The sequence below is a fragment of the Pseudomyrmex gracilis genome, unplaced genomic scaffold (genome assembly GCF_002006095.1).
Source record: "Pseudomyrmex gracilis isolate BER0280 unplaced genomic scaffold, ASM200609v1 scaffold_64, whole genome shotgun sequence".
NCBI classification, from domain to species: domain Eukaryota; kingdom Metazoa; phylum Arthropoda; class Insecta; order Hymenoptera; family Formicidae; genus Pseudomyrmex; species Pseudomyrmex gracilis.
The window spans coordinates 1-13,693 of NW_018020648.1; the positions used below are offsets into that span (position 1 = coordinate 1).

At 33.1% G+C, this 13,693-nt stretch overlaps 1 protein-coding gene across 5 annotated transcripts; it reads left to right on the forward strand.

Moving 5' to 3' along the window:
• Nucleotides 1–2,964: 2,964 nt before the first annotated feature.
• Nucleotides 2,965–13,670, forward strand: LOC109854402 (N-acetylgalactosamine kinase). 5 transcript variants are annotated; one of them, XM_020427456.1, is made up of 12 exons: nucleotides 5,335–5,482; nucleotides 5,706–5,758; nucleotides 6,120–6,177; nucleotides 6,402–6,569; nucleotides 6,818–6,985; nucleotides 9,188–9,395; nucleotides 10,133–10,241; nucleotides 10,509–10,666; nucleotides 11,278–11,418; nucleotides 11,721–11,835; nucleotides 12,668–12,872; nucleotides 13,202–13,670. In XM_020427456.1, exons 4-12 carry the CDS (start codon nucleotides 6,415–6,417, stop codon nucleotides 13,377–13,379), a joined length of 1,437 nt encoding a protein of 478 aa, XP_020283045.1. In that variant the 5' UTR covers nucleotides 5,335–5,482; nucleotides 5,706–5,758; nucleotides 6,120–6,177; nucleotides 6,402–6,414; the 3' UTR covers nucleotides 13,380–13,670. The 5 variants fall into 5 exon arrangements, with proteins under 5 accessions (XP_020283044.1, XP_020283048.1, XP_020283047.1 ...); XM_020427455.1 differs by lacking the exons at nucleotides 5,335–5,482; nucleotides 5,706–5,758; nucleotides 6,120–6,177 and adding an exon at nucleotides 2,965–3,081; XM_020427458.1 differs by lacking the exons at nucleotides 5,335–5,482; nucleotides 5,706–5,758; nucleotides 6,120–6,177 and adding an exon at nucleotides 3,676–3,857.
• The last annotated feature ends 23 nt before the right edge of the window (nucleotides 13,671–13,693 follow it).

Sequence of the window (13,693 nt, forward strand, 5' to 3'; positions counted from 1 at the left end):
CACCCTTCGCATCGTGGGACAGTAAAGGTAGGTTCCTGATTGCTACGTGGGACTGGAGTTGAAGATACAGCGATGGACGACGATGGACTACGCGCAACGGTACGTTGTATTTTTTTAATAATTTATTCTTCTCACATAAAAAGCACCTCACTGTTAGAAAGGTTGCTTTTTTATATATATTATCTTTAAATTTGTAGTATAATTTACACACAAGCAAATTGCAGTTTTTAGAGTTATATATGCTTAATAAAGTTTAAATATAGTAAGTTAATGAAATTATTCTGAAACGGTTTCTTTTATAATAGTCTGGAAAAAAAATCCTTCATATATGGACATATTCTATATCTGTGATGATGTTTAATTAATACAATCATATATGAGATCTTCTCAATCTCATGCAAAATTATTATGCCTAGATATAGAATTTGAGCATACATGAAGAATTGTTTCCCAGAAAAATAATGATTTAAGATTAAATTATTTATTATCTTTTATATCTCTACAATAAAAATTTTTGAGAAGAATAAATTATTCTGCATGAGTAGTAATCGCACTGATTTTTCACTATATCGTCACTCTCTACGTATAATCTTGTAACTCCAAAACGCAAATTTTAGAGGAGAGCAGTTTAAAAGTTTAAAGATTCATATAGTTTCCCTAGTTAAGGGATCTTTTGGTTTTAAATTTTTACCTTATGAATATTTTTTTAAATATTTAGTGACCATAAAGAACATGACTTTTTAAGCGTCACCATGCAATAAACTGAAAATCCGGTATGTGACACTTATGTAATTATACGTAGGGAGTGACGATTCTTTTTTGATGAAATTTCCATTTATTTGTATATTGTGCAATTTAAAACAATAATGTAATATTTCTTCTATATATGTGCTTTTTTTATTTTTTTTTAATATATATTGTTTTTATTTTTTTTAATATATATATTTATCTGTATTTTTTCTACATCTACTTTTATATTTCTATATCAATTTCTCTTAAAGAACCGATATAGAATTTTTTTGGAGACTTATGTTCTTTCATATTTCTATATCAATTTCTCTTAAAGTACTGATATAGAATCTTTTTTTTAAAGACTCTCTTATATTCTTTATATCTTTTTTCTACATCCACTTTTATATTTCTATATCAATTTCTCTTAAAGAACCGATATAGAATCTTTTTTTGGAGACTTATGTTTTTTATATCTATTCTCTACATTTTTATTCTTTTCTATTTAATCTTTGCAAAAATATATATTTGAAATATATATTTGAAATATATATATATATTGAAAAATATATATTGAAATATATATTTTTTCTACCTATTATAAAATACTAATATTTCTATCTCTTCTAATTATACATGATGGGCTTTATCGGGTGGATAATTCTTCTTTCAATCATAAAATCTAAAACAAAACTCGGACGTGAAACTAAAATATATCTAAAATANTACTTTTTAATTTTAAAACAATTGCCCCTCGCGTAAAATATTTGATAGGTTTTAAAACTTTTTAAAGTAAATAGGTAGGTAGGTAGTTATCTGTGTAGGTAGGCATGCGTATCTACAAGCGCTTGTAGAAAATAAATTAGGCCGGATAGATAAGAAATATGTTAGATCGGAAGTAGGTAGGTAGAAGAAATAAAAATGTACAATTAGGATCAAGGTTGTTATGCAGCCTTAATCCTAATTAATGGGGCTAGTAACGTTTAAGATATGTCAGATGTTTAAGATAGGTAGGTAGGATTATATATACTATGTACATTGTATAATATTGTATTATATTGTATATTATATGTAATATATGTAAACTATTATATTGTATGTTATATGTAATATATGTAAACTATTGTATTCTATTATAATGTATAAAAAATTGTAAAATGAAACTTGAAAATTGAAAACNCACTGATAAAGAATTGTAATAAAGCAGAGTAATAGATATCCTTTTTGGAATTGCAACTTTTCAGACNTATATATTTGTGTNCCGGCAAAACACCTTTGTGTAATATACATGTCTTTTTGTGTAATTTGTATTTATACGTATATATGTAGTTTTTGAGAAAATAAAATAAAATTTATAAAGCAAAAAGCAGCAAATGATGATGTAAAAGGAGATGATACACTCCACGAATTCTGATGTTGCTTGCTAAAATAATGTTATTTTTTTGACTATCACATCTTTTCTTGTATATCACATTTATGTTGTGTGGAAAGTTGCAATGTTTTTTTTGTCTTTTTCTGTCTTCCTTTTGTATCTTCTCATCACGAGATCGGTCATTTTAAATTTCAAAAAAATTAAATCCACGCTCGCGAATATACTCACACACTTAAAGAAAGTGACCATTTAAACTCGTGCACATAGCACAGAATAGAACCGCACGCTGTGGACATGTCGCTCGTGGACTGGCTTCGTAGTTCCAATGTGTACCACTTGTGGACATGCGCTAGTTTACGGGGCGGAAAAGTGATTACACATTCTCTTATGGACCTGGTCGCTCTCAGGCTTCTCTCTGGTACCGTCTACGTCTGAAAATGTATGTCTCCCGTAGTTGTTACATTCACTTTTTTGTTTGTGGATACATGGCGGTAAAACCAGCGGTCTAAAGCGTCGTGAAGAAAGGATGACTGCTCTCAGACTTCTCTTTTCTAATACTTTTCTAATACATGGCCACAACTGCACTGCACCAAACCACTTTTCTAATACTTTTAATATTTTTAAATAATGAGTTTTATAAAATAACTTTAATAAACTAAGGAATAAGTAAGTTAATATAATTCAAGTTTTCATTGTTTATAAAGATCAAAAGTCTGCAGTTTTTATGCTTTATCAGAACTATATGTTCGAATGATCCGCCACGCATAAACGCAAACAACATGGCGCATTGCACAACAGCGACTCGTACGTCGGCGTCTTGTAGCTCGTGAAATGCGTGGGATCGATAAGTTAATATGTTGTGGATCACGCGCGTTGTGTTACATGCCGGAAAAAACACGCATCACGTGTTGATAAGGTTAATCAACGACGATAACGTGGCGTATTATTCAGTAGAGCATCGCGAGCAGCCTGAGAACAAGGTATGTTTTTCTCGCTCTATCGAAGTCTTTTAAATCCGTGAATCTGTTTACACTTCGCTGCCACGTCATGTGTTTTTCATTTGTATTTGACGGAACGATCAGCTGACGCGGTGTATAACCGGCATGCAAAATACGAGTCTATATTCTATATAGCATTTGTGCGTGTGCACGACAACGTGCGCGCGTGCGCTTGTACCATATAGACGAAGTGCTATCAAATCGTGTGTGTGCCGTGAGATAACGCGCGTGCAAAGTATTAGGAAATGAAAATTGAAACATCAAACATTTGTTAATATAATACCTAATAAAAAAGCGCCTGAAACTTTGCTCATAATTCACATAAGCTTTGTTTACTGTCGCAAAGCCTCACAGAAACGCTTGTGAATTTTAAATAGACTTTATAATTGGAAAAATAAATTTTTTGCATAAAAAGAAAAAAAATAGTTTTTTGTAAAACACAATTATCTGTATAACTAAATAAAACAAAACGTTATTTTTTTTTGTTTTTATTTTTTAATGTTGTTTTTAACAGAAAATTGGTTTAAAAAATCTCTCTTTCTCTCTCTATTCATCGAAGGATAGTCGCTTGCATAATATTGTGATCGTATAACTTTCTCCTATTCATAAAAATAATATAATGAGGGGAAGGGATATACAAAATGACGCAATTAGCAACAGATGTTCTGCTAACGAGTTTCATAAGATAGAGATAATAACGCTAACTTCCTTGAACTGGTATCGATTCGCAATTTACAAACAAGTATCTGATACGTGTAGTAAGTATATTAACATGGTATTATGTATTGTAATCTCATATACATAATGACTATTTCTAGAGCCAACTAGTGTTTAATATGCAATAATCGTTAGATTTTTAATTAACAATCTGAAAATCTTACTGGTGTTGGTTTTAATCATTTATTTTACAGTAAGAAAGAGTAAATAATCAGTAAATAAATAAGCAAAAATCTAAATAGTATATTACTAAAATATTAAAAATAACGAACAAACAAAAAAAGAGAAATATACGAGTAATACATGAATTGTGAATATAAGTGATATTTTGGCAATTTATCGTGCAATTTATTATGATCAAAAGCGTTTTTTTAACAATTCAGTAGTTACTCTTTAAATCACTAAAAATGATTATTTTTATACATGTAGAATGTCAAGTTAGCACTTGGACTGCTTGTACTCTGAAATATGTTCACTTGTGCGATCGGAATGATAATATTATCATTTTCGTACATGTTGTTATCATTCGATAAAAAAAGCAAGCATTAAATTATTAAATTGTAAAATAAACAAATAAATAAATTGCGGAAAAGACTTATTTGCGGTACGATGCGGAAGATTTCTTTGTTACAGGTTTATATCTTTCCTTCTCAACATTGAATGTTTCTCTCGAAAAAAAACATCGAATATTTCTATATAATATATACATTTTTGATAGTCCAAGAACTGAGTTTTTTCTGTCATTTTTTTATCCAGTCACTGAAGAAAATTCTAACACAGATCGAAACGTCTGTAGTTAAACGTAGAATGAAAAATTTTTTGAACACGAACATTCTATTTACGACTCGAATTGGCTCCTTCCTTTAATTCGTCAAATATTTCTCTCACATCTTTTCATATGTAAATTTTTAACTCCAAAATTTCAGAGCCTACATTCCAAGCAAACTTTTGTTCTTTTATCATACGTGTAGGTAGATAATCTCATATTTTTTCCGTGTCAAAAGTGTAACAAACTTGGTTTTACGTAAAAATTTATTTTTCTTGGAAAAAATTATCAGCGTTCTTCAAAATAAAATTTTATTCTTAGATTTTCACGCACGTAAATCTTTTTCTCGTTCGTGTTACGTTGTTTTCAACAGCAATATCAGCTTCGTTCATTATAAAATTGCTGTTTGTAACATGAGTCTCGTCTCATTTATATCCGAATAGAATTCAGTCGAGGATACAGTAACCAATTTTCCTTCGTTCTTCTTACCATTGTGTCGTGCACACAGCAGCTTGCAATGTATCTTGTAAAACGCACAAGTAAGTAAGCATCTTTGGTGTATTTCAAAGAAACTGAATACTCTTCTTAAAGAATATAGCAGTAATAATAATGAGTTGCAGTTTGATTCTCGGTACAACGCAATTACGCTGTTACGTGTTAAACAGTTTTACGAGTCTTATTTAATCCGTGATGTCGCATTAACACGTCAATAATATGAGAGATAAAGCAGATTTGTTATGCGGTTCACGTAATGAGAGCAGCATCGCTGTGTATATATATTAAACGTTCATTTCCATTATATCAAATATTAAACGCAGAATTAAAGAGCGTGCTCGCGCGTACATCGTAATCCTAATAGCACATATACATACATATATTTATATATATACACACATATATGTAAATAAATAATATATTTATATACATAAATAAAGTATGACACAAAAGTATCGCGATAAAAACTAACAAAAAAAATCGTCACAGTTTCACAAGATAATAGTTTAATTACGGAGAATTTATTATTAATTTGAGTCATCTTTTTTTGCTCTACAAAAATAATTAAGTAAACGAGTACGAAGAGTTGTTAATTATTTTATCATGAAAATATTTCTTTTTTTTATAGAAATAAAAATTATAGGAGAGGCTGTATGAATTGTCTATTGTGTAAATTAAAAGGTGTGATATATATCAAACATAAAATTAAGAATAAGTATTATGTAATTAAAAAAAACACGCATATATAAAAAATAAAAATAAATATTATGTAAAATACATATTGTTGCGCCTTAAACATTGAATGTTTATTATAAACATTGAATGTTTATTAATATCAAAAATTTATGTCTAATATATATCTTATAGATTAAATTTAATTAATTTATTTGAATATACATTTCTCATATAAAATGCATTTATTTTCGCTGCTGTATGTATTTATATACTTATAATAGATATTATGTTTTTCTATGTACGTGTTTCTTATTGCATAATTATATAGCTATATCGGTAATATACGAAGCTTCTATTGAAATTACAGAAGTGCCGGACATAGATATATTCATGCTCAACATACTTGCGGCTATATCTGAATCATGGTAATTACGGACGAGGTTGCCGCCAATGCTGAGCAATTGAAAGCATTCAACCGTATAACAAATTGTGCAATTGCATCGCCGTGTAACGGCGTAATTTCATTAGGCTAATCGTGTGGAGGAAATAATGATGGAATTTATCGATATAATGCGACTCATCACAAATAACTCAAATTCAATTTGCGTATAACGATTTTGTTTTAAACGATCTATATCTCTCTGTGTAGTTGATTGTCAGAAATGTCTTATCAAGGGGATCATGCTATCGAAGCGGACGATCTCGTTCCCATCTTGACACCTAACACTGATATCTCACAACGACTGAAGATCTTGGCCGATTTTTTCATCTCCGAATACAATGTAGAGCCTTCCTTTTTCGCTCGTGTGCCAGGCAGGTAAATTGTCTCGCGATATAAACTACATCAACAAAAAACCTTTTATTATGTATGAAATTAATTGTTCAAAGAACGTGTAATGCGATATGTATGTTATTACAATTGATGATCACAGGCTCATTTTGCTTGATCTTTTTATCTTTATCTTTCGAATACATCGCAGCGTTCTTCGTGTTTTATAGATACATAACTTCTCTCTAAATTAACTTAAACGGGTGCGTTTACCGATAATCCTGTTTCTGTTACAGAGTGAATCTGATAGGCGAGCACATCGATTATTGCGGATATGCCGTCTGTCCAATGGCCATCGAGCAGGACATACTTGTCGCAGTGGCAGTGTCGAAAGATAACGAGATTTGCCTCACCAACCTAACTCCGAAATACGAGAACTTCCGTTGCAGCTTCGAAGACGTGAGGTAAGCGCATAACTCGATAAGAGTTAAAGTTTATTAACAGAGGAACGATGTCAGTTAGTTTAAATAGATTCGAGAATTTATGGATTTTTCAATCTGAGCAACGTGCAACACACAGTCTGTTTTCTCTCTTTCTGATGTTTTATTTTCTACTCGCTTTTCTGAGATCATTCATTTTAATGTATCTTGTCTAGATATACAGGGTGTCCCGAAATTACCATATTTCCTTTTACCAGCAGATTTCTGCATATCTGAAATAAAAAATCTAATACCAAATTGTTAAGGCTATAATATTTTTTGAGTTATAAGTATTCAAAAATAACGAATCAGATCGTTTGAAATTCGCTCATTGCGGTGCAATGCTAAAAACGTAAACAGTGTCGTCTCTTATTTGTCAATGCGTGCCATAATGAAATAAGAGTTTGCGTCACTTAAAATTTGGTTTACTAAAAATCGTACATGTAAATAATAACAGCTTGATGAAAATAAAGAATGAGCACAGTCTTATTACGCGATACGTAAGATTTTTTCGACTTTTTACGAAGTATTTTTTCTTTGGGCACATTAAAAACAATTATATTTATCGCTGCAAAATTGAGAAGAACTAAACAAACGCATAGAAGCAATAGTGGAAGTATAACTCTACAAAAACTGAAATTCGTAATATCGAGAGAAGTTGGTGCAACGAGCAAGACTTTGCACACAAATGATAGACATTTTGAATAATTATTGTATTGATAATAACAATTTCATTATGTCACAGGCAATCTTTATTGACAAAAAAAGAGGCACTATTTGCGTTTTTAGCATTGTTCCACATCTGAATGCGCGAATTTCAGACGATCTGATTCGTTACTTTTGAATGTATTATAACTCGAAAAATGTCATAGCCTCGACATTTTGGTATTAGGTTTTTTGTCACAAAATGTTCTCATAAATCTACTGGTTTTTGAGAAAAAAAATACGGTAATTGCGAAACATCTTATATTGTATATCATCGTATATCATCGTATATCAGTATACATGTGTATAGATATTGATATGTCACGCACGTGACATATAATGTTATACCTTCCGCAACGCATCGCTCGCAGTTGTGGTTTCAAGCACTTACAGTCCTTTAACGATTTAAGCCTCGTGATCCTTCGTCGCAGCTATCTTGGATTATAACGCTAAGACCGGAATTATGTGTGCAGTTTATCTCTGGAACATGTATACACATACGCGTGCGGGAGATGGAGAAAGATCCTTTCAGCGCTTCACTTTCCGTGCAATATATTTAAACCGAATTAAAAACGAAAGTGAAAAACAAATGTTGCTTCGTGATGTACCGGATCTCGAGCAAAACAATGACAATCAGCGGATAGTGTTGCAAGTAATGCGAAGTAAGGCAGGTGGCATTTTGTTCTCTCGCGCGCAACCTCGCTTTTGTTTGAATTAAATTAGCGCTCTTGCGTGCTTTCTTTGCTCCCTGTATAATATCCGCGAGGAGATAATGCAAACTTTCTTAATCTCATTCATTATTCAATGTCGCGCAACCAACATCAGTTTTCATATAACTCGGTTGACAGACTTAGCGAACGTATCATATAATCGATTTTCTTATTTTTATGTTATTACCACATATATTGTATACATAGTATCTCTTATTTAAAGTGTAAATCTCTCGTCATCTTTCTGATTTCTAAAAATAAGCCAACTACCGCGAGTGGTTTTTAAGCGCGAACTACTCTACCACACTTCAAGGTAAAATATAATAACGATCTATAAAAGGTACGTTGACGATCAAAAAGCTTTTTGAAAACGTGCGCACGTCAGTCTTGTGAAAAGCGCTAAAATTTTTATCACTCGACGTGTCAATATAACTAATAAAAAAAAAAAATAATAATAATAATAATAAAATGGCCCTTCTCCTCTTTTTTTATGAATCACCATTAGACGCCGAACAATAAAGTTTAGTCCGAACTATTAAATTCGAGCTTCTTTTTGTTACGATCTATCTTCTTTAGATGAGAAAATAAAAAGAAAAATGGTTATTGTACTACGAAGGTCATTCTATATATCAATTATGTGAAATAAAAAAGAAGAAGCAAATTTTGTTAAGCATGAGTAATACCAACACATATTTTTGTTTCTTTTTTTCTTTCTGATTATAAATCCGATAATTATGAATTTCGCAGACATGAATGTATAGCGCCGTTTCAGATCTCGTATTAGCGACAACGAAAGCGGACCGGTCTGGTATAAATATTTTCTGTGCGGTGTAAAAGGAGCGTTGGAGATAATCCCGAGGGAGTCCGTTCCTACGGGGATTTTGGCTGCAGTATGGGGTAACATCCCTCCTAATTCTGGTCTCTCCAGTTCTAGTGCGCTCGTCTCGGCGGCGCTGCTTTCGATCGTGCACGCTAGTCAGGTAAAGTGATTAAATTACTTGTTTTTTACCGCAAAGTCATTGCCGCTGTGCACGATATTACAAAAAACTGTGATACAAAACTTACATAATGTATATAAACAATCAATAAACGTTTGCGACAGCTTGATAAAATTATACATAGTTCTACACCGCTAAGTCTAGACGGTAAAATTGAATTTTACTGTCATTTTGTGTAATTTAATTACTTTTTTCAAATCTCGCAAGTTTTTTCAATCAGTTCTCAGTTTTTCTCTTGAACGCATATTTTTTCTGAAGAGACGCACAAAATTAAATATCGTCTTTTTATTTTTGATCGCTAATGCCAAATTATATCTCAAGAAGTATTTTGTTTTACCAAGTGCATCGCAAAAAAACTTTATCTTCTTCTCTATCGACGGTGTACACTATATAAAGTATATTCTTCGAATGCGAAGGTATCTCTCTTATTTCCTTTGACGGTTTCGTGTTTATTCGAATGGATATCAGACACGACATCTTTGAAATGCTTCTTCGTATTGTTCCGTTTGCGTCATTATCTTTCTCGCCTTCCTCTCAATTTTCTGTCAAACTTATATTAGTTCTGTCAAACTTGCAGCGAGAGTTTTTCCATTTCTCTCTTTCATTTTATACCGGAATATTGTTTTTGCTTCTCTCGTTAATGAGTTATTAATGTGACTCAACATTATTTTATTGCATCGAGATGTCATAATTGAATCACACATGTGTCTTACGAGCAGTGTCAGTTGTCGAAGCATCAATTGGCGACTGTTAGTGCTCAAGCTGAGAGACACATCGGCACTCAAGGCGGCGGGATGGACCAGGCCATCGCTTTTCTCGGAAAAGCAGGTAATTACGTCTATTAACTCGCGTATATTACTCTGCTTTGCGAGTTATATAACTTAACTTAGTCTTGCAAAAATCCAAGTGAAGAAATACAAATTCAGTGAAATATAAATTTTGAACGCGTTTCAGAGAATATTAAATTAATTCACTCGCAAAGTGAAATTTATCGCAATAACTATGATTGCGGAATCAAGTGCGAATTAATATATCAACAAGTTTTTTTCAGGTCTCATATATTTTCGTAAAATATTTTATGTTCTCTCTGTAAAGGTTCGGCTAAGCTGATAGAATTTAATCCCTTACGCGCCACCGATGTAACGTTGCCGGAGAACGCAGTATTCGTAATAGCGCACAGTCAAGCTTATCACAACAAAGCCTCAACTGCTGACTTTAATCTCAGAGTTGCAGAATGTCGATTAGCTGCGCAGGTACGATACGTAGCCGCGCGCGATATTTGTATTATTAATACATATAATATATATAATATTAATATTAACACCGCATGCGACGAATAAAGTTTTTCTTTTTTTTTTTATTTCTTTAATGCGGATATATCCATAGCCATTACATATTTCGCGAATTCGAAACATTTCGCAAATGATAAACATTCAAAGTGAAACGCAACTGATTGATATTCGTTCGTCAAACGAACGAAGTTGTGTTTAAACATTCGTAAGTGTAAACACATGCGAAGATATTATTTGCAAGGAATCAACGAGACTAGTTATTTTTTTTTTTTTTTTTTTTTTTTGATTAAATTTTACGGCTTTTTCTAAAGCTCGTTCCGCAACACATTGATCGATACATCTCAAGTATTCAAGACACTTTCTAACTCCAAGGACTGTCCTAATTCTATTTCCTTCGCTTTATCTTTCCCATCGAAAAACTTCGTCCGAAAACAAAGTGGGAAAGAAAACTGTGTGTATTATGTTCGAAAGAGTGCGTAGAAAATTATTTAGTCGTATAATATTACGTACTTGTTGGAGATTCTCGGACTGAGAACAACGAAATTGTATTTCTTTTCTTTTTTTGTGCGCAGATAATAGCCAAGAAAAGAAATAAGGATTGGGAAGGCGTTCGAAGATTGATCGACATCCAAGAGCGGCTCGCCTTTGAGTTGGACGAGATGGTTACTGTAGTAATGACAGACCTGCACGAAGAGCCGTATACTTTTGATGAGGTACTTTGTTGCACTATTATAATAACAAGAGAACGAGCTTTTTTGTGTAATGTCTTGATGAAAACACGAGTCTTTTTCGAAGATTTATTAAAGAAGCGTATCGCAAAAGAGCAAATCTCATAAATCGCGCGTCGTAAAAGAGAGACTACAAACACAACAAAAAATCGATTAACAATGTGCTACATTTTGTGTATCGATCAATTCGTTTCAATTGTGTTAAACGTACTATTGTCGAGCGAATTTCTCGTTATCGCGACGACGTATCAGGAAATTATTATTCGGATAGAATTGTTTTTATATAGATCTGCGAGTGCCTCGGCACGGACTACGATCGACTGGAGAAGACGTCTCTCGTCAGTTCTTTTAGCGCCGCGCAAACGTTCAAGCTGCGGCAACGAGCTCTCCATGTTTTTCAAGGTAAAAACATCAATTTTCATGCGCCGGTAAATCGTAAAACACGATTTCACATCCGATAAATCAAGAGAGCTTACCTTCCCAGTTTTCCAAGCGAGCGCGTATCCTCTTCCTCCGCGCGAGAGAGAAAGGTTTCCACATTTCCGTGTAAACTTCACGTTTCGCGAAAACGTTAAAGAGTCCGAAGTAAGCGCCGTTAAAAAAAAAAAAAAAAGATTAAGAGCAAATCTAATTTTAAAATCTATTTAGTGTGCTAATTAAAACATTGAACTACTTTTCATTTGATTCTTCTTCGCTCTTTCGCAGTAGAAAAATCGAATGCGAAGAATCCCATAAATCAAATTCCCGTTTTAAAAATGTAGTTGTCGCGTGTCTTGACTTTTTATACGTAAAACCGATCAATTGAATGCACGTGTCGTTCTATAAAGCTATAAATTATTGTATCGGATGTTACGTATGTGTGTACGTTATTAAATACACTAATAGTGACCTTCTAACCGACTTGAAACACCTGTTCGAGTTTATGTTTCTTACAAGAAAATACTTTAATTAATTAACGAAATAAATTGACAAAAAAAATAACTAACTTTCCATTCATATCTAGATTTCTCTCTTTTTTTTATTCAACTGCCCGCTTGTTAATATAACAAGCTTTACGGCAAAAGCCGCGCGCACGCGCGTTAATTAACGTCGGATCGATTAGTGTCTAATTAAACACTCGAATATAGGTAGTTGTTATGTTACATCGTTATCACATTAAAAAGCGCGATGTTCATTATCACGGCCAGTAAACCCGCCTCGATTAATCGCACCGTTGGTTTCGCACTCTGTGCAGAGGCCGGCAGAGTATTCGCGTTTCGCCGCATAAGCGAGGAAAGCGGCATAATGGAACATGAGAAGCTCCAACAGCTGGGCGATCTTATGTCGAAGAGCCACGCGAGTCTTCATAAACTGTACGAGTGCAGCCATCCCAGCGTGAACGCTCTTGTTGAACGTGCCATGCGTTGTGGCGCATTCGGAGCGAGACTCACAGGAGCCGGGTAAGTGTTATATGTATCGAGAAAATTTTTACTAACGGAAAAAATGAAGCTCGCAGAAAATAAGAGCAAGTTATCATTCAAGCGGATACTTCGTTTCGCCGAGAACAAAATGCTTCGCGAGATAGAATAATTTTGTTGCACATAATAATACGAAAATATTTCTTTATTTTTTTTAGGATAAAATCTATTTTTAATATATTTTGTTATTTTGTTTAGTATTATTATTACGTTGATTGATAGTAACTTTTACTTTGATTCATTTGTAATAATAATAATTAAAAAAAAAAAAACGACTCAACTGCATTTCTCTCTCAAAAAATTGTTTGCAGTTGGGGTGGTTGCATCGTCGCTCTTATCAATAAAAACAAAGTTCAGCAATTTATGGACGCGCTTCGAACGGATTCTTCTCGGAATAATACTAAAGACCGAGAGAAGATAGAGGATATGATATTTCCAACGGCACCGAACCAAGGTGCTGCTATTTACACTGTGTCAACATCACTCTGAATTGCTTAAGCCGGCACTGTAATAAATATGGCTTTTTCTTTGGCCCGTAGCGTGTTGTCACGCTACGTGTTTATATTGACTTTTCATTATTTTTTTCTACTTTAGTCTCTGGTTTTTTTTTTGCTCGTCATCACGAATTTTTTAATTGATGAACGAATGTTACATGCCGCTCGACCTTTTAACATTGTTGATATTCGAATTTAACTTCAGTTTGTTGAACGAATAATATCCTGTGTGTGTGTGTGTGTGTGTGTGTGTGTGTGTGTGTGTGTGTGTGTGTGTGTGTGTGTGTGTGTGTGTGTGTGTGTGTGTGT